Below are 21,029 nucleotides of genomic sequence, written 5' to 3' on the forward strand. Positions count from 1 at the left end.
CTGATCCGGGTTCCCCCTCCGTGCCTCCAGTTGCCATACCGAGGCGAAGCAGCTCAGCTCCGCCGACTCCACCACCAGGGAGTACACCAGGGAGTACACGGGTTGGTAACTCACCTCTGGCTCCGGGCTCGCCTTCTCTGGATCACAGCGGTCGCCATCTTGAGATCATAACACGAGGCTCACAGCCCCACTCTCCTTCCTCTCCTGTCACACGGTGCCCTGGAAGACAAGAGCATCTGGAGGTAAGAGAAATCCCTGCTGAGAACTCTGAGCTTGCCATATCTCCACAATCTGAATGGCTTGAATCTGTGCCTCCTTCCTCTAATTTCATCACTGAAATCTCCCTTAAAATGATGTTGCAAGATTTACAGCGCTCAATACAGGCTGGCTTTGCCCAAATGCTCAAACCTATGTCCGAGGCTATTCATGAGATTGAGGACAGAGTACAACACACGGAATCAAAAATGAGCGATTATGCAACTTCGCACAATGCCCTGATTGACGCACATTATGAGCTAGAGGCAGAAATGTCGCAAATGAGATCGAAGATCGCTGATATAGAGGACCGCTCACGACGTAACAACGTCAAATTTCGGGGAGTCCCAGAAACAGTAGCCGCAAAAGATCTCGCTCATTACATTCAAGGGCTGATGACAGCACTGCTTCCCAACTGTACCCCTAGAGATCTAATAATCGACAGAGCTCATAGAGTTCCGAAGCCGAAGCATCTGGCGGAAGAAATACCACGGGATGTTCTTGCTCGCCTGCACTTCTACCACATCAAAGGATCCATTTACAGCTCACAAACACAGACTAGCAGCAAAGAAACATCTAGTTTAAAACAAAAGCCTGGAACCACAGAATGATACTCTGGAATTAAAAATATTGTAGATATTAAGAAGATATAATTTAGAGAATAGCATTAAACATAACAAAGCAAAGGACTCGCTAGGGTTACATAATGTCCTGGTTAAGTCATTACAGAATACAGCAATAGACAACAAGTTATTGTAGAAGGGTAAGGCCTCATGCACACGACCGTAAAAACTCCCGTTATTACGGGTCGTAATTACGACCCGTAATAACGGGCTCATAGACTTCTATTGGTGACGGGTGCCTTCCCGTTTTCTCACGGGAAGGTGCCCGTGCCGTTGAAAAAGATAGAACATGTCCTATTTCAGGCCGTAATAATGGCACGGACAGTCCATAGAAGTCTATGGAGCTCTCGTAATGACGGGTGGCTACATGTGTGCACCTGTCATTACGGCAGCGTTGCTAAGCGACGTCAGTAAATAGTCACTGTCCAGGGAGCTGAAAGAGTTAACTGATCGGCAGTAACTCTTTCAGCACCCTGGACAGTGACTACCGATCAGTATAAACCTGTAAAAAATAAAAATAAAAGACTTTCATACTTACCGACAACTTCCTGCTTCCTCCAGTCCGGTCTCCCGCCCGTTGCCTTGGTGACGCGTCCCTCTCGACATCCGGCCCGACGTCCTGGATGACGTTTCAGGCCATGTGACCGCTGCAGCCAATCACAGGTCAATCACAGGCTGCAGCGGTCACATGGACTGCCGCGTCATCCAGGGATGTCGGGCTGGATGTGAAGAGAGGGACGCTTCACCAAGACAACGGCCGGGTAAGTATGAATTTCTTTAACTTTTATTACAGAAAAGGCTGTCCCTTCTCTCTATCCTGCACTGATAGAGAGAAGGGGCTGCCGATTAGTGCAGTGCTATTTTGCCGCCAAAAACGTGCCCGTAAATACGGGTGGAATACGGGTGACACCGGACCCATATTTACGGGCACGGGTTCGTAAATACTGGTGCAAAACGGGTGGAATACGTGTGACACCGGACCCGTATTTACGCCAGTATTTACGGGTGGGAAAAATACGGTCGTGTGCATGAGGCCTTAGTGTACCTCGATTGATACAGTGTGACCCAGTAGGACATCAATTGTTGGGAGAAGATGCTGGTGACAAGACCAATTTCTTATCCCTTGGTGTAATACAAGTGTTCTTGTTGTTGTTGGCCTAATTGGCAATGTTTGATTTTATCCAAGTCCAGTAACACTATGCTATGCCATGCCAACATAGTATCACATCCAGAGGAAGGTCTGTCCAATGAAGTTTGAAGTCAAGGCAGGCCATTGCATTACCCAATTGCATGTGCTAAGCTTTCACATATGTTGACAGCTCATACTGTATTTATAGTCTTCTTTGTAGGCCATGTATACACGTAGAACCAGAAAGTTGCCAACAGTATCTGGTGGCCCTTTTCCGTGAGGTGGACTTGTCGTGGTAGATGTTTGAGGTAGACCAGACCTGCCTGTAATGTGGACAATGGAAGTCCAAATCACACAAAGTGATGCTGGAAGGTTTGGGCAGTGCCCTGTGCCACTGTTGAGGAACCTCATGATGTTGGTAGATGAAGCAGGAACAGCCATAAGCAAACAAATGTGATCGCGCACAAGTCCAATTAACAACCCACCTTTTGAAATTAGTATTTTTTTCTGCCATTTTAGTTTTTTTCTTTTCTGATAAAATTTTGAAGTCATTCAAACATTTCTGTGTTATGAGCCCAAAATGTTAAATTTTGATTGGTAAAATTGTTTGAATATTTGTTTCTTAACAGTGAGAATTAAACAATATATTTTAATAAGAGTACATAACTTGTATCTCACTTATTTAAAAGATGACATTTTGTTCTTCCTTTAATCAAAATACTACATTTGGAATTTTGCACAGCTGCACAGTTCGTACCAGACATATGTGAAAAACATTCCAACACCTACCATATTTTTTTTATTTTCCACCTACAATGTAGTTACATAACAATTACTCGTCTGCTAGTAATTATTAGCTTCTTTCTAGTTAGTTCATAGCACAAGTAAGGGCTTATTAAAATAAATGCATTGTAGCCAATGTTAAATAATAAGAATTAGTTTTTTTTTTGTAATGCAAGTTACAAAATAAAAGTGGAAATCTAATTGTTGGCCTTGTCTAATGCACATAAAAAAAAAAAAAAAAAACATGTTGTGTTGCCTAAATCAGCCGACCAGACTGGCAATTCCATTACGGTATTATAAATTTATTTCCATAAGGCCCCATGCACACAACCATGATTTTCATCTGTAATTACGGATACATAATTACAGGTTAAATTGCGGATCCATTAATTACTATTGGTCTTGGACACCTTTCAGGTAATCTACGGATGTATGTCCGTGCCGTAGAAATGATCCGCAAGAACATGTCCTATTTTTGTCCGCAATTGCGGCAGGGCTCCCCAAAGAAGTCCATGGGCGCTTCTGCAATTGCGAACGTCTATGAAGGTGGATCCGTAGCCATCCGTAATTGAGGAAGCGTGGGTATGCGATGCCAGGGGATTACCCAAGATTCCTCCCTGATTTTTTTTGTGGATCTGTAAACTACCGATGCACTACGGACCGTATTTGTGGACAGCATTACATTTATGCTGATGAATTGCAGATGACATGCAAATGGCTATCGATCCGTATTTGCGGACAGTAAAAACCATAACAGTCGTGTGCATGAGGCAGTGATCTCCAAGCTGTGGACCCCCAGCTGTTGCAAAACTTCAACTTCCAGCTTCAACATCAACATCAAAGTTGAGGGCATGTTCACATGGCATATTTTTGGCCGTTTATCAGGCCATAAACGGCCGAAAAACGGCCGAAAAATCGGAAGCCGACGGGCCGTTTTTTTTTTCCGGACGTTTTTCAAAAGAACGGCCGTGAAAAAGAAGTGCATGTCAATTCTTCAGCCGTTTTTGGAGCCGTTTTTGCTGTAAAAAAGGCAGCGAAAAACACAGAGAAAATCGCGAGTGTCTTAAAAAACGTCTGAAAATCAGCTCCGTATTTTCAGACGTTTTTGGTTAAGCGTGTGAACATACCCTAACACTGAATTGTTCTAGAAATGGGGCCATGTATCAAAAGTGTCACTGTATAATCTTTGTGAAATGTCAGTATGTGCCATGTGTATTAAAAATTGCAGCATTACCGGAAGGGAAGGAGTGTACAATTGGTCTAGCCATATTTTTGCAATTTATTGGTATCAATGTATGATTGGCCATGGATCGTCAACGAAACAGTAGTCAAGATAAAGCTAACTAGACAACGAGACAGAACCGTAGTCAGAAGACAGACTAGGAGTCGACATTAGGAGTCGAACTTCAGAACCTAGGTGACACAACCAAAGGATGAGACAGGAGTTTAAACCAGGAACAAGGCTGAGGTCTAGATCAAAATCAGGATCAGTCAGGAACAAAGTCAAAATAGCAATAAGAACAATAGCCAAACAATGGATGAACCTTGATGAACCTTGATCTGCAGGCCAGGTGTGAAGGCTGGTGTGCCCTTTAGGCAGGCCACCAGGACCGACCTCATCTAGTAGTAGTAGTTTCTGCGGCAACCCAATGCTGTCGGCTGTGCAGAGGAGGAGAGCCGCAGCTGAACATAGGAGCAGATCGTGCTGGAGCCTTGGCCGCTTGGAGAGTTGCGCTGCCGGATCCGGGTGAGGTAACACCGTTCTTCTATTTTCATGCACCCTCTTCAAACATTGGTCCTGCTGCCCCGTTCCTCCCCAATGCTAGGTCCCGTGGCAGCTGCTATGCCGGCTACTCTGCTAGTTCAACTTTCTTGAAGAGCCACAGGGTAACTAATAAGCAATAATAACATTATAACAAAAAACTGGTATCAGACAGTATCTTAATTGATTAGATTGGATTAAATAAGATTTTATTTCCGTTACATTTAATAATTTCTCCTTTTCTGCAATTTTTGAGATCAATTACTTGGCTGCCATTCTCTACTACCTTGTTTGGTTAAATATTGGACATTAAGCAAAGTCATTATATTCATAAAGTTTGTTACTAGTGTTCCAAGAATTTCTGATATGCAGAAGTTAAAAAAAAAGGCTTTTATGCTTGATACTTCGTGAAACTGCCAAGTCAGTGAAGTAAGCTGAGCAGAGGTCCAGGAAGCAAGTAAAAAAAATACATTTAATGGCAAACAGCATTGTAACTGACTGACAGATTTGTGGTTTCATGACTGATATGAATTCTAATGTTGGAATAATTTCTGTCAAACTTCTAACTATATTTTGCAATAAGTAATGTGACTACTTTGGACACAGACTCATTAAAGCGCAATAAATTCTGGGTATAAATCAAACCATATTTTCATAAATGATTCCTATAAACCAAAGTTAGATCCATAGCGCTTTAAGGCAAACATTTCCGAATGTCTACCTAGTGTCCTGATGTGACCATGAAATCCTGATTTTCTGTTGATGTGCTAGTTGTGTCAATAATGTGATATGATACAGTATCTTATTTTTGAAGGTAAATACATCTGTATATCCCTTTCTTATAATAATGTTTGATAGCAATGACATCCTATAATCCAACACTATTAACATTTCAGACATAAAGTTGACATATGTATGGATTTCTATAACTAAAATTATCCATCAGGATTCCTGTATTTTGACAGGACAGAATAACAGGCTGACTATTATATTGATCACTGTAAAAAAAAAACAATAACCAGTTATCTAAAGGGATTATTCACTTTTGTTAGAAGGGTCCCCCAACAATAAGCTTATTGCAGGGTGTCGCTACTGAGACCCTGAGAGCTCAGCTATAATCTGTGAGGGGACCGAGCAGCAAGCGTTCAATTTCCCTACAGCACAGCCACAGGGGAAATGAAGCATTACAATCAATGCAATTAATGGGTTGTACATGTAAGGTATGGACATGTCATGTCTTCTAGAAGGAGAGATGCTCTTTGTAGTAGCTGTCCACTCAGTTATCTCCAATATCTATTAGTTTAGATTTCCCCAATAATATATTTGAAAAAGGGTTTTTATAAACCAGACAAACCCTTTAAAGTGGTTGTCCCAACAAGAATATGTATTACCCATGCACAGTATAAATCATAAATATGTGATTGCCAGGGGCCCCACCGCTAGGACCCCCAATGATTACCAGGACTGGGGTTCCGAAACCTTCTGCTTCTCCTTGCTGGACGACTGCATTAAGGCTGGGTTCACACGAGCATGTTACATCCGTAATGGATGGAACGTATTTCGGCCGCAAGTCCCGGATCGAACAAACTGCAGGGAGCCGGGCTCCTAGAATCATAGTTATGTACGATGCTAGGAGTTCCTGCCTCTCCGTGGAACTACTGTCCCGTACTGAAAACATGATTACAGTAAGGGACAGTTGTCCTGCAGCGAGGCAGGGACTCCTGGCATCGTACATAAATATGATGCTAGGAGCCCGGCTCCCTGCAGTGTGTTTGGTCCGGGACTTGCGGCCGAAATACGTTTCGTCCATTACGGATGTAACATGCTCGTGTGAACCCAGCCTTAGGAAGAGCTTAAATGGAGCGCAAGACGAGCTGTCACCCTGCCTCTCCATTCAAAGTCTATGGGACTCACAATAATAGCTGAGTAGAATGCTTTAGGGAGATGCGTGTTCTGCGCTCCATTCAAGCTCATCACTGAGTTGTGCAGTGAGGAGGAATGGGGGGTTAGGGACCCCCATTATAGTGATCAGGGGGTCCCAGCAGTTATAATGTTTCTCCACCAATGACTAGAACGGGGGGTTCCAAAGCCCCCGTACCTCCTCACTGCACAATCACAGATTTATCACCTATGTTGTGAATAGGTGATAAATGTTATTTATGGGGCAACCCCTTTAAATGTCTTTTGGCATATGTCTGACCCATAGAAATCTATGGGTATGTCACAGTATACATTACAGATATTTTTACTGCTAACCAAAAATATTCTCTTGATATAACCCTCTAATTGTTGTCTAGCCTTGTGTTCATGACAATGAATTAAATAGGATCTGTCACCAGTTTAGTAATGCCCTATCACCTAGCTGATCTAATAGGCGCTGTTACACTGATAATGTTAGTGAAAATTGTGTCCCTAAAAGTTTATTAATGTAAAAGTTATGAGTTTTTTTCTAAATATGCAAATGAGCCTTTATTAGACAACTGGGAGGTAACAGCAGCGATTCTCCTGAGGTGGAGCCTCCTCACAGCCTCTGACCTATCAGCATGAAGCTGCTTCACACAGTATGAGAGACTGAGGTTGGAGGGAAGGAGGATCACTTAAAACTACCCATATTTTGGGCTGTGGACCACCTGGAACAGCGGTTCTGGTGGCATATGAAAAACGAGATTTTAAACCAGAGATATCACCAGTTGAAAACACAGTCGGGAATGGAAGCTGTATACTAAATGATCACGCTGTGTTGCTGGGCAGGGAATTGGGAGAAGCTGTATGCTAATTGGACAGCGTCAGACATTAAACATTAGACCGCCCAAAGTGAAAAGAAAGAGTCACCTCCTATTTGGCTATTAGAGCCAAATTACCATATTTAGAAAAATGGTCATAATTTTTAAAATAATAAACTTTTTTTTAAAACAAATCACACTGTAGTGATCAGCAGCAAAGCGCCAATTAGATTAGTCAGGAGGTAGGGAATTAATAAACTGGTGACAGATCCTCTTTAAGTGAGATTTCATAAGGAGCTTAAATGATTCCTTAACTTGTTTAAAATTAATTTCGAAACGTGACAGTCAACACATTTCAAGACTGAACCAGGCTTTTTGAAACGGCATTCACAACGTATTGTAAAACACCAGATAAAGGAGTTGAGTACATTCCCAAAATCAGAAGCATAGCTATAGGGGGTGCAGAGGTAGTTGCCGTACCCAGGCCCTGGTGCCTGAGAGGGCCCAAAGGCTCCTCTGCCACATAAGATACCAGTATAATAAATGGTAGCTGGGGGGCTCTAACAGATTTTGGACCGACAGGGGCAAAATCTGTTCTAGGGAGTGAAGAGAGAGCAGTCACACCTGGACCCTGGTGCATGAGGGGGCCCAAAACCTCCTCTGTCACATAGGAAGACACTATTATTATAATTAGTATATGGTAAGTCGGGGGCCGGGGTCTAGGAGCTTCAAGCTAGCATCTGCCCAAAATAAAATTGAATGTCACAGTACAATGTAAATTGTCTACAAGTTTATAAACCTTTTATGTTTCGGCGGGCAGGACAACATCTTGATTCCTTTTCTTTCTAGCCACTTTTTTTCAGCAATTGTAAACCACTTTGGATGTCCTACTTCAGAAGCTGATAATTTAATCATGCCGCTTTATACAGTATATTGGCATGGTGCCATCACCTAAACAGGTTTCTTTTTCTCTAGCAGTGCCAATGAAATATAGTAGCCACACAATATAACTATCATACTGTGTTTGCTATTGAAACTGCCAAAGCAAACACAAAGTAGTTACTTTTAAACAAAAAAAAAAAATTAAGTTTGTACGAAGTCCTTGAAAACTTTTCATCTTACATAAACCATGAGAGATGATAATCATTTCTGTGAGAGGCTTTTGAATGATATGTGAGGTTTTTGTTAAAATGAACTTACCTGCGGAGATTCTTTTTTGATTGATCGGAGGATTTATACAGATTGTAAAGTTTGCACAGCAGCGCGATTGGATGAATACTACCGATGGGTAAACAGAGAGAGCTTGAGTCATCTAAAGATTTTTAGGGTTATTTCACATCCAAACTTATATTACAATTGATTTTCTTTTACCTCGGATTGCATTACAAATAGGTCTAAAGTCCATGTTAACATTTTAAAGTCTATTAAATTGGCACTGAAAATGATAGTCAAAATGGTCACTCTTTTTTGTCTATGTAGTTCAAAGATGGATTGAAAGTGATCATGGACCCCAGTCAATAAAAGTCATTGGTCCCTTACCAACCACCATAGTTATAATACACTTGAGCCACTCTAATGAATGTAAATTTGATGGGCCCAAGGGTTTTGCTCTAATGGTCGAATGGTGAATCCACCTCTAATAGTGGCACAAATAGGACATCCCAAAATACCCATGTACCGTGTTTTCAGGATAAAGCCAGATTAATATAATTTCGTAACAACTATCTGTCAGCTCACTCAATTGGAATGTCAGATGGGTGCCAGAACCTCATGGTTAAACCTCCTTATCACATAAATATTTGTAAGAAAAAGAGATAGGTCAGCACTCCTTAATGCAGTTGATATTAGTTCTTTTTAATTATTAAAGGGGTTTTCCCATCAGGGACATTTATGGCATTTCCAAAGGATATGCCATAAATGTCAGATAGATGTGGGTCCCACCTCTCGGACCTGCACCTCTCTCTAGAACGGGTTTCCGACGATGAAGAAGAAAACAGCGTAGCTCACATGCTACGCTGTTTCCGTAACTGCCATTCACTACTGTGGGACTTACGGAAACAGCGTAGCTCTGCGAGCTACGCTGTTTTCTTCTTCATTGTCGGGAATCACATGCGTTAGCCGGAGCACAGAGAGGTAGAATATGGGTTTAGGGGGCCCCATTCTAGAGATAAGTGCAGGTCCAAGAGGTGGAACTCGCATCTATCTGACATTTATGGCATATCTTGTGGATATGCCGTAAATATCCCTGATGGGAAAACTCCATTAATTTTTCATCCATATCATGCTATACACCACCGTGTCAAATTTCAAAGAGAATGTAGCATGTGTAGCTACAAATTCTACATTCTCTTTTAACATTTGACACTGTGGTGTATAGCATGATATGGATGAAAAATGTATCATTAAAAAGAACTAATATCACCTGCATTATGGAGTGCTGACCTATCGCTTTTTCTTACTAATTAATATAATTGACATTGTTATGAATGATACTGGCTATCAAAAGAAACAATGAATATACAATGTTGAGCTAGATTCTAATTGTCCAGCATTCCTGATAGTTGGAGATCCAACTTCCAACAAGAAAAGTATCAATGTTAAGGCATTATAGGGCCAAATTATGGAGGCATAAACCATGGAGACAATGATTGGATTAACAACAGAACATTTTTTTAAATGAGTTGTAGGGACAGAGTTTACTATGATCCTCTGGGTGTTTTTAGAACGCTCTAATATTTTGAAGTTTACAATAATCTAGTACTTTCTGCTGCATTATTTTTTTTTAGCATTTATTGTGTAGCATGCTAACCTTCTGATTATTTGCAATTTTACATTATAGTATTATCTGTAAAACATGTACCAATAGCGTAGAAAATATTCCCAAAATTTCACCCTACGTTAAGACATCTGCCTGTACTGGAATGCCTTTTAGCGGAAAAAATGCCTCTGCCTCCCATTGAAATCAATGGGAGGCTATTGATTTTGCCGTGGTTTCCGATGCATTTTTTGCCGCGGTTTCCGACATGGTTTCCGCGCCAAAAACTGCAGCAAAAAAACTCGGTGTGAACAGGGCCTAAATGTATTTGGCCACAGAACATTTAAAGTTCTGAGCTTCCTGTTTTCTATGACAAAACAATTAGAATGGGTCATAACAAGGACATTAAGTCACACCAAGGAGATTCTTCAATATATTTAAAAATCTGCGTGTGAGATACTGAGCTACTGATTGTCCATATATACAAATAGGGTTATGGGTTAATGTTTATTTAACTCATATAGATACATAAAATTCACCTAGAAATAACAACCACCCATGCATGCACTTAAAGGGGTTGTCTGGGCACAAGGCGGTTTTTCATACTGATGACCTATCCACAGGATAGGTCATCAGTATATGCTGAGTGGGGGTCCGACAATCGAACTCCGCACCGATCAGCTGTAATGGCTGCTTCTGGGCCTAGAATGTTATGCAGTGGCCGGTGTCGGAAGCGGATGGCTCCGTACACTGTATAGTGGCCGTGCTGCAGTACTGCAACTCTGCTCCTATTCACTTGGATAGGAGCAGATATGCAGTACTGCAACACGGCCAATATACTGTGACCGGAACCAACTGCTTCCGGCACGGACATCAGGTGCCCGGAGGCAGTCGGAACAGCTGATCGCAGCGGGGTCTGGGTGTTGGACCCCCGCCGATCATATACTGATCACCTACCCTGTGGTTAGGTCATCAATATGAAAAATAGCCCTGTGCTTGGATAAGCCCTTGCAATAGACTATTTGCAAAACCTTAAAAGGAGATTCTACTTTGTCAGGCATGTGCCATATGATTTGTTGCGTTATTTATCATTCTAAAATTTTATTTGGAAAAACATCCAAATGTAACCTGTAGTTATCCACTGGAATTCAGATAAATCTATTGATTGTAAATGTGAGAAATCATGATGCCCAAAATCTGCTGCACCTAATAATTCGTAGTGATTTAAGTTTTGATGGCTCAGAATAAACTGGCATCATTTTGGACATTAATTGATAACTATTTACTGTCCATAAAGGCAAAAGATACATATGTCAATATTCTTTAACCATTATTTGCTTTTTCCCCTTAGCATTATGTGGTGGAGACGTCAGAGGTCCAAGCGGCACAATTCTGTCTCCCGGATACCCTGAATCCTACCCCAACTCTTTGAATTGTACATGGACCATAGAAGTAACCCATGGAAAAGGTAAATAATACCATTTTACAATCTTGTATGTTATCACTTATGATGAAACACCTACAGGTAGGATTGTTCAATTGATGTAACGTCTTTAAACCTACAGTATGCCGATAACTACTCCTATGGCGGTAGATCCATCATTAGATGCCAGTAGGATGTTGTGAGACCAATAATAATTTAATTATAAATACATATGTATCATAAAATTCTGGAATTGAGCTATAAAGGTTGAAGGAAGGGAATTATCTGTTTCAATAGCACTAGACATTAAATACTGTTACCCTTTTAGTGGTATCTACTGTGTATTAATTTAGTTAGCTAGTATATGCTTAAGACCAGAGTTACTGTTATAGTAATTACTATTAGGAAAATAAGAGGGAATTTGAGTTTTCGTTACCTTATACTTGCTACTAAGTATTATGCTTTGCATACTTTGTTCTTAGTATAGTTGCTTTATCTCTATTTAGAGAATTGCACAGCGCATTAAGTAGCTGCATGAAGAACAAGGCAGTTGATGGTCGTGCATTGATTAGGAGCACTCATGTTGTGAAAGCTGTTACATTGAAAGAAGACTTAATTGGAACTACACGTTCGCTTTTCACATTATTTCTATATCATCCCTGTGTCTTTGGTAGACATTGCTAACAGGTTTTTCCTGAAATGACTCTATATTGAGTGCAACATTATTATTTTATATGTTTTTCTAGTTACTTTTACATCAAAAGAAAAGTTCTTTAGAGAAAGTGTTCCCTCCTTTCATGGATATTGTTTGTATAAAAAATGTGCCATTACCAAAGCACTAGGAAAATATTAGTTCGGCTATGTTCACACAGGGTGGATACACTGCGTAAAAGTAGTCATTGTATCCGCGCTAGAGCCTTCAGGGAAATCCGGTAGAAAAACTGCACCACAATGTGGTGCAATTTATTGTCTGGAATGTCGGCTGCGGAAAACAGCACATAAAAACAAAAAAATAGTCTATACTTACCCGTAGCCATGGCAACGCATCCCCCTGATGTCCTGCAGGCCGACCTCCTAGGATGATGTTTCATCCCATGTGACCGCAGGCAGACTGTGATTGGCTGCAGCAGTCACATGGGATGAAACGTCACCTCTAGAGGCCAGGCTGGATGCAGGAGCAGAGAGTTTTGGGTAAATATTATATAAAAAAAAAAAATATTCTGAGTTGTGATCTTTGAAGTGGAATCGCAGCATCTGCTATTTGGTGCGGTTTTTACCTCTCCATAGAATTCAGTGGAGAGAACCAGCAACAGAAAACCAGCGATTCCGCAACATAAATTGACTTACTGCAGATTGAAGAACCGCACCGCAGGTCAATTTATGAATGTTTTGCAGCTGGTTTTATTACGCAACGTGTGATTTGAACAAATCTCATCCACACGTTGCCTATAAAACTCGATGAAAAAACATTCATAAATTGACTTGCGGTCCGGTTTTTCAATCTGCAGCAAGTCAATTTATGTTTACTTTGCTTCTACTGTAATATGCTGCAGATTTTCCGCAAGGTGTGAACCCAGCCTTAATCCTTTTTATGTCACATGATCAAGATGAGATAGATATTTTGCAGAGGTGTTCAACAAGTTTGCAGGTAATTTTTTGGGGGAATCCAACAAAATCACTATGGATGCCAATTTGAATAATCATTTATGAAGTAAACATTCTCAGATAAGGCACATACGCCATGGCATAGGCAGGAATGCTTGAGGTTATTGCATCAATTTTATTAATTTTTTTTTGTCTTTTGACTATTTGTTCATGATTTGGTATGTATGGAACACTTGGCATGAGAAATTGGCTGATGCTTGTCTACCAGCACAAAAATAGTTGTAGTCATGGGGTATTTTAGGTTGATGAGTTGGTGGCTTTACAGTAAAAGCAGGTTATAGAACATTCATGTAACTTCTCTGTAACATTTATATTGCCAACTACATCATAACCAACATATTAGTCTTGGATGTCGGCTGTCTATAAATATTTAATAGGTTTGTATTATGAACTTTTATGGCTCTTCTTTATAGGTGTTGTCTCACCGCTTGAACCCCTTAAAGGCACATTCAGACGTGGCGGAATAGCTGTTGAATTCCGCTGCGGACAGTCTGCTGTGGAATTCTGCAGCAGACGTTTTTTACATTTGCTTCTATAGATTTTTAGAAAACTTAGTTCAGACGGAAAATAACTGTGTGAAATTTAGGCTGCGGTGCAGAATTTTCCCTCCGCAGCAGCTCATTATGTTGCGGAGAAGCAGCGGAATTTCACTGCAGATTTCAGCATTTGCATTGCAAAGGCTGAAATCTGTGTCAAGTCTGCTGTGATATCCACAACGTCTGAATTACCTGTCAAATATGAACATGTTGCTGCAATTTCTGAACGAATCTGCAGCAACATTTTCAGCGGAAAAATTCCGTCATGTCTGAACATGGCCTAAAGGATTTAGCCTACTATGAGCCTTAAGAAATTTTTTTAGTTTTACTTCCTCACATTCCGAAAGCTATAACTAATTGTATTTTTCTGCTGCCATAGATGCATGAGGTCCTTTTTTTGCAAAACAAATTTATTTTTTAATGCCATTATTTTGGGCCACAGAAAATGGGTTAAATGACCTTTATAAATTTTTGGGGGAGGGGAAATAGAAAAAAAATAATTTTGCTATAGTTTATAAAGATGTATTTTCACTGCGCTCACCGTGCGGTATACTATACATAACATGATAACTTTATTCTGTGGGCCAATTACAGCGACACCAAATTTATTGAATTTTTTTTATGTTTTACTTCTTTACTACAATAAAAAACACTTACCAAATAATTAATTTTTCTGTCACCGCATTTATAGATTTATAGAAATGTTATTTTTCCATCCACAGAGATGTACGAGTGCTTTTATTTTTTTTTGCAGAACTTGTAATTTTTAGTTGCCACAATTTTTGGGCTCATACAACTTTTTGAGTACCTTTGGTTCCTATTTTGGGAGGCGGAATGAAAATAAACATGTGTGGGGATACCAATTATGTGCACTTTTTAAAATCTTTTTATTTATTTTTTAATAAAAAAAAAGATTTGCGTAAGAATTTTTTTGTAATTTTTCCTTTAAAATTTATTTGATTTAAAAAAATTATTCCAACTATGGGACTTGACTCTGCAATTGTTTCATCATTCAGATAATACCCAGCAATACTGCTCTATTGCAGTGTATTATGCCTGTCAGTGTTATACTGACAGGCAGTCTATTAGGCTCTGCCTCCGTCATGGTCTAATATGCTCTGGGAAATGGCAGATCAGGAGACCATTGTTAGGCCCGTGACTACAATGACAACCCATCAGCACCCAGTGATCGCATTGCAGGAACGCTGATGGGTCTCTGTAAAACCACTTGACTGCCACGGTCAGTATGCAGCCGGCCATTGCAGCAGGGTATCAACTGTATGATACAGAGGTGCCAGAAGAAGTTAATTCCTTATTAAAAAGAAATCACTCTGGTAGTCAAATAACCCCCATGGATCCAACTTCAAAACCTTGGTGATCAGCTAATATCACCGAGATAAGTTGTGGCAAGACGGCATTTAATATAACGAGCAACCATGTAATACATGTCCAACCAGCAGTCTGCAGGCCACAACTAGTGTTGCTCTTTCTTAGCAACTCTCCCTTGGCTAATAAAGGGGGGGGGTCATGTTGAAACTTGACATGACGGAATAGCTAATCATCAGCTAAAAAATACCAAATGGTCTATTGTGATACTTTTTTTTAACACAGATATGTTGCAAAAGAAACCCATGTGTGAACTAAAGTTTTCTTCCTTTTGATGTGTTAATTATTACCCCTTACCATCCACTAGTTTCTTCCTTAATTTCTCTTAGACTGATTTTGACAAATCCCCAACAATTTTTGATAGCTCCAAATAATTTACCCTTCTACCCTGGCATCTGCTGTTCATGACAAAATCTTAAATAGACCTAGCTGAGATATACTTTTTCTTACTGTCCACCCAAGCTCTTTCTACAACCATCACCGTCTAACCAAAAACACACACACAAATTCATCTAAGCCCATGACCTTGGCTCCATTCCCAGGCATGGCTCGTTTCTCTACTAAATGCCTCAGCAGGAAAGATCATTTTCACATACTCCTTTTATCCAGTAATTTTTTCCTTCAAAAAGAAGCCTAATAACTGTTCAAATCTTTAGTTCTTACTTTTTGTTTGAAGCTGTTCTCTTGTAAAGCTCTGGGTGCCATCTGTTGATGAGTCTAGTCACAAATCAGTGCGTATTGCAGGTGATGAGCACTAAAGAGGGCAAAGTTTATTTCCCCCTGTGCTCAATGAGGAGCATCAGGAAATTGGAAGAAATTGCAGCTATAATGCAAACAGTAAAGAACCAAACATCTACTTGAATAAGCTGCAGTAACAAGACGTCCAACTGTTAAAGCTTAAACTTGATTTTAACACAAGAAACTAAGACATTTAATAAAATTGTTTTTCTTGTTCTTTCTTAAAAAAATCCCATATCATGATTCTACATACTCCATTTTTTCATTATAAAATCTCTAAGGCTTTAAAATATTTTTGCCAATCTTTATCTTAAATTTACATTTTGAGACATCTCCTCTCCTTTCCTTTCATCCACGTCTCTCCTCTCCCCTGGTTAAACGTGATGGACATATGTCTTTTTTTTCAAGCATACAAACTATGTAACTACATATCTTCATCGTTCATTTGCTCAACTTACTAGGATCCTAATATTTGTTTTTAGTTTAGAATTTGGTTTCCCATTGGCTTCCCAAACTAATTGAATTGCTTACATTTGTGAAGCGAGCAATCTGACTAGTAGAAGTACTGTATATAAAAAAACTACTTTGAGACAACTATCCAAGATTACAGAGAAAAATCGGTCACAGAATAATATGGTCTAGGTCAGGTGTAGTCTCCTCAAAAATATCTTACAGTATCTAGGAATCACAGATACTACAATAACTATATATTTATGGTGTAGAAAATATTCAATACATTTTAGCAGCACTGATCCACATTGATATTTTTTTATTGTTATTATTATATAAAGTAAAACTATTAGAAAAATATGATTAAAAGATGTCCAAAAAAACTGCGGTGGCCCGTTGAACATAAATCTTTATAGAAAACTTGTATCCATTTACTTCTGAAGGCTGAAACGATGAAAGCATGGTATGTAAGCTCAATCTTCATTTTGTTTCTGTCCATGTTTAACAAAACAAATAATCTGTTTCAATTTAATTTTGGTATGGGGTGTGGCTCCAGCATATATCTGGTAAAACCATTCACTAGATTCAAAAACATCTTCATTTTATTTTGACCCCTTTGAGCTGTAGCCACTTTTGAGCTTCCTGACAAATCTGACGTGTCTTTTTATGTAGTAATAACTTTGGAATGCTTTTACCTATCTGAACAATTCTGAAATTGTTTTCTCGTGAGATATTGTACTTTATGTCAGAGGTATAATGTGGTAGATTCAGAGTTTATTTGTGAAAAACACCAACATTTTTAGAAAATTTACAAAAATAAGCATTTTTCTAAATTTAAAAGTATCTGCTCTTAAGACATACAGTTACACCACACAAAGTAGTTATGAATTAACATTTCCAATATCTCAACTTTTTATTTTTTGTTGTCAATGTTTTTTGACCATCTTTTAATTTTTATATCACTTAACAAGGCTTATAAGTTTAGCAACAATTTCTCAAATTTTCAAGAAAATTTGAAAAGCCTATTTTTTTTAGCTATCAGTTCAATTCTGAAGTGGCTTTGAGGGCCTATATATTAGAAACACCCATAAATCACCCACATTTAAAAAACTGCTCCCCTCAATGTATTTAAAGCAGCATTTATAAAGTTCCTTAACCATTTAGGCGTTTCACAGGAATTAAAGCAAAGTGGAGGTGAAATTTACAAATTTCATTTTTCATTACAGAAATTCCATTTTAATCAATTTTTTTCTGAAATACAGAAGATTTTACCAGAGAAACACTAATCAATATTTATTTCCCAGATTCTGCAGTTTTTAAGAAATATCCCACATGTTGCCCTAGTATGGTAATGGATTAAAACACAGGTCTCAGAAGCAAAGGAGCATCCAATGGGGCCTTTTTATTAGATTATATTTTAGGCACCTAGTCAGGTTTGAAGAGGTCTTGTGTTGCCAAAACAAAGAAAACACCCCCAAAAAGACCCCATTTTGTAAACTACACACACAAGGAATTCATCTAGGGGTGTAGTCAGCATTTTGACCCAACAAGTGTTTCATAGATTTTATTAAAATTTAGACGTGAAAATGAAAAATGTACATTTTTTTCCAATTAGATGTTGTTTTAGCTAAACAAAAGCAATTTCCACAAGGAATAAAGGATAAAAAGCCCCAAAAACATTTGTAAAGCAACTTCTCTAGAGTTCGGAAATCGCATTGAAGTGGTGCCGATTGGCTAGAAACACCTTAAATGCAGCGGTCGCTTTTGACCGCTGCATTTAAATGGTTAATTGCAGGAATTGGAGCTAACTTCAGTCCCTGCCATTACAACCGGGTGTCAGCTTTAACATACAGCTGACACCCGCAACTGATATCACAGACTCAGCTTCTGAGCCCGTGCCATCTATTTGTCGTAAGTATGCGACAAATTGCGGAAAGCACCAGCTTGCCATGACGTATACTTCCGACAAATGTCGGGAAGGGGTTAAAGGGGTTTTCCCATAATCAATATTTATCACCTATCCACAGGATAGGTGATAAATATCTGATCGGTGGGGGTCCAACCTCTGGGACCCCCACCAATCACCAGATTTTGCTGTTCCTGGGAGCCCCCTAAGGATGGAGTGGTAGTGCGCCTGCTCAGACACCGCTCCATTCATTGCTATGGGAGTATCGAAGATAGCGCTTGGCAGCTCTATAGAAATTAATAGAGCGGTGGTCGAGTATGCGCACTAACGTGGTTGTCGAGAATGCACACTAAAGCTCCATACCTATGGGGATCACATGAATGGCAAGGTTAGCCCGTTCTTGAGATCAGTGGGGGTGCCAGCGGTCGGACCCCCACCAATAAGATATTTATCACCTAGGTGATAAATACTGATTATGGGAAAACCCGTTTAATGTTAGTGCAGATCATATTTCCAGAGTATTATTAATGAATGAGCAAACTTTATTTTTAAACTCCTAGTTCCTTTAAGTTTTTCTATTATTCATGTAATTTATTTTGTTAATTCTTTCTTTCTTTCTTTGCACCCTTGACATTGCTTAGCTTGCACACACGCACGCACGCACGCACGCACGCACGCACGCTCGCACACACGCACGCACGCACGCACACACACACACGCACGCACACACACGCACACACACACACACACACACACACACACACACACACCTTAAAGGGGATTGCTTACCCCCCTAAGAAAATTGTCCTTCTTGCTCTCAAATTCACAGTCTTAATAAAATAAACTTTATAAAATACTTAATTCACCCCCACTTCTGGCAACCCATTTCATCAGGTTGTCGCACGGTATCCTGTGACTGTGGCAGCCAATTTCTGAGTGATGTCGGAAGTTGTGATTACATGATGTCACGCATTGTTTGATGACAAGTAATCAATCAACAATGACAACTAGAATCATTGGGGGAGGGGGGCCTCAGTGACCAATGCTGCCCGAATGATGGCAAATTTTAAAGGTATTTTGCAAAGTTTACTTTTTTATGTTTGCATGTGTACTGTTCAGGGTCAGAAAGCCCTACACTTTTTTTCTTACTGTAGTAAGCACCAACTTTTAAGCATTAAAGGGAAAAAAACTTTTCTGTTTATGTAAGATTTATATGCATATCTGTCACGACAGGTGTGTGGAGCCACTGGGCATAGCATCTGGCCAACAGGATACCAAGTAAATGTATATAGTTTGAATAAGGGTACCTGTGGTAATTCAGATAGTAGCAATGGTTAGGCTTGGATGGGACCTTGGCAGCAGGCAGAAACCAGGTGCGGTGTAACACAGCAGGCGTATTATATGACACAACACAACTCCAACTCTCTATGGCACAGGAACAAGGTAGCACGGGATACAGGATACAGGATACAGGTAGCAAGTATGGGAACACTGGGAACTGGAAAACACTTAAGTGACCATTTGCAAAGACTACCACAACCAAGCACAGGCAATAAAGGAAGCGGCATGGCCCTTCTTATAGTCCAGGGTGATCATGGGCTAATTTGACATACTATTCAGGTGCGCGCGCTGGCCTTTAAGGCCTGGCACGAGCGTGTGCGCGCACCCTACAGGACACAGCAAAGTGAAGCGGAAGTGAGTGCTGGCATCTCCTGAGGAGGAGATGTGGGCCAGCGCTCACTGATCCATGGCTATGGCTGTCGGGGGGGGGGGGGGTGAGTAATCCTGACGGTCTGCGGCCATGGGTGTCACAATATCCATTTGTATTGACTATGCTTTCCATTTTCATACTTTCTTACAGTTCTATAATCTGGCACCAAATTGTTCATAACCCTACATAGTCTGCCATTTTTCTGAAAAGGTCCTAGTTTTAATCTAGAATTGAAATGTCCCAAAATAGAGGCACTAAATTATGTATGCTAAAACATTGGTTCAGTACCAGTGTAAAATTGGGGCATTTCTACAGCTTTTTCGGGCCATCAGACTTATGGTCGGGCCAGGATTTGCAGCTGTAATATGTGTGCAAAAATGCGGTAGTAATACACTAATGTAAAACTGCCCTAATGCAGCAAATTCCATGATTTCCTAAATATTTATTGGACACTGAAAACTAGTAGTTCAGAAAATGATCCTTAGGCCCCATGCACACGACCGTGCCCGCAATCACGGCCCGCGATTGCGGGCACGGCCGGCCGCTGACTGACAGCCGCATTTTCGGGCCGTGCTCCCATACAAAGTATGGGAGCACGGCCCGCAAAATGCGAAAGAACGGACATGTTCCATAATTCGCGGAACATTTCAACGGCACTGACACCCTTCCGTAGTGCTACGGAAAGGTGTCAGTGTTCAATGAAAGTGAATGGCTCCGTTTTTGCGGACCGCAATTGCGGTCCACAAAAACTGAGGTTTTTTGCTGTCGTGTGCATGGGGCCTTACTTGGCATCAATCTGGTCCGACCAGAACAATAAAACTGTACTGTACTTTTCAACAAGAAACCATGGTTAAGTGTTCCTTATGTCAAAGATTCAATAATTTCTGGGAAAAAAAACCAACATGTAAAGGTTATAATATATTATATGAGATTAACAAGTTAAAGAGACAGTCACTTATATCTTAGTTCCAGTATCCTGTGCATAATCCAATACCTGTCTTTACCAGAGCTGTTTTCAAGGGAAACAGTCTCTGATTTTCAGCTGTTTTTTAAGCAACTAGCAAATAGTTTTTTTTAAGTGTTTGGCTATGTTCACACAGAGTATTTTGGGGGAGGAATATCTGCCTCAAAATTCAGTTTGGAACTTTGAGGCAGATATTCCTCTCCCTGCACGCCGATTTTCG

The 21,029-nt window shown here is 40.1% G+C and overlaps 1 protein-coding gene across 6 annotated transcripts in view; it reads left to right on the plus strand.

The window, feature by feature from the left end:
* CSMD3 (CUB and Sushi multiple domains 3) overlaps window positions 1–21,029 on the plus strand; it is a 1,175,227-nt gene that overhangs the window by 702,990 nt on the left and 451,208 nt on the right. For all 6 annotated transcript variants that reach the window (XM_075825814.1, XM_075825808.1, XM_075825809.1 and 3 more), the window contains one exon: window positions 11,382–11,498. In XM_075825814.1, coding sequence (XP_075681929.1) covers window positions 11,382–11,498 — 117 coding nt within the window. The remainder of the gene's footprint in view (window positions 1–11,381; window positions 11,499–21,029) is intronic.

Source organism: Rhinoderma darwinii, chromosome 5 (genome assembly GCF_050947455.1).
Source record: "Rhinoderma darwinii isolate aRhiDar2 chromosome 5, aRhiDar2.hap1, whole genome shotgun sequence".
Taxonomy (NCBI): Eukaryota; Metazoa; Chordata; class Amphibia; order Anura; family Rhinodermatidae; genus Rhinoderma; species Rhinoderma darwinii.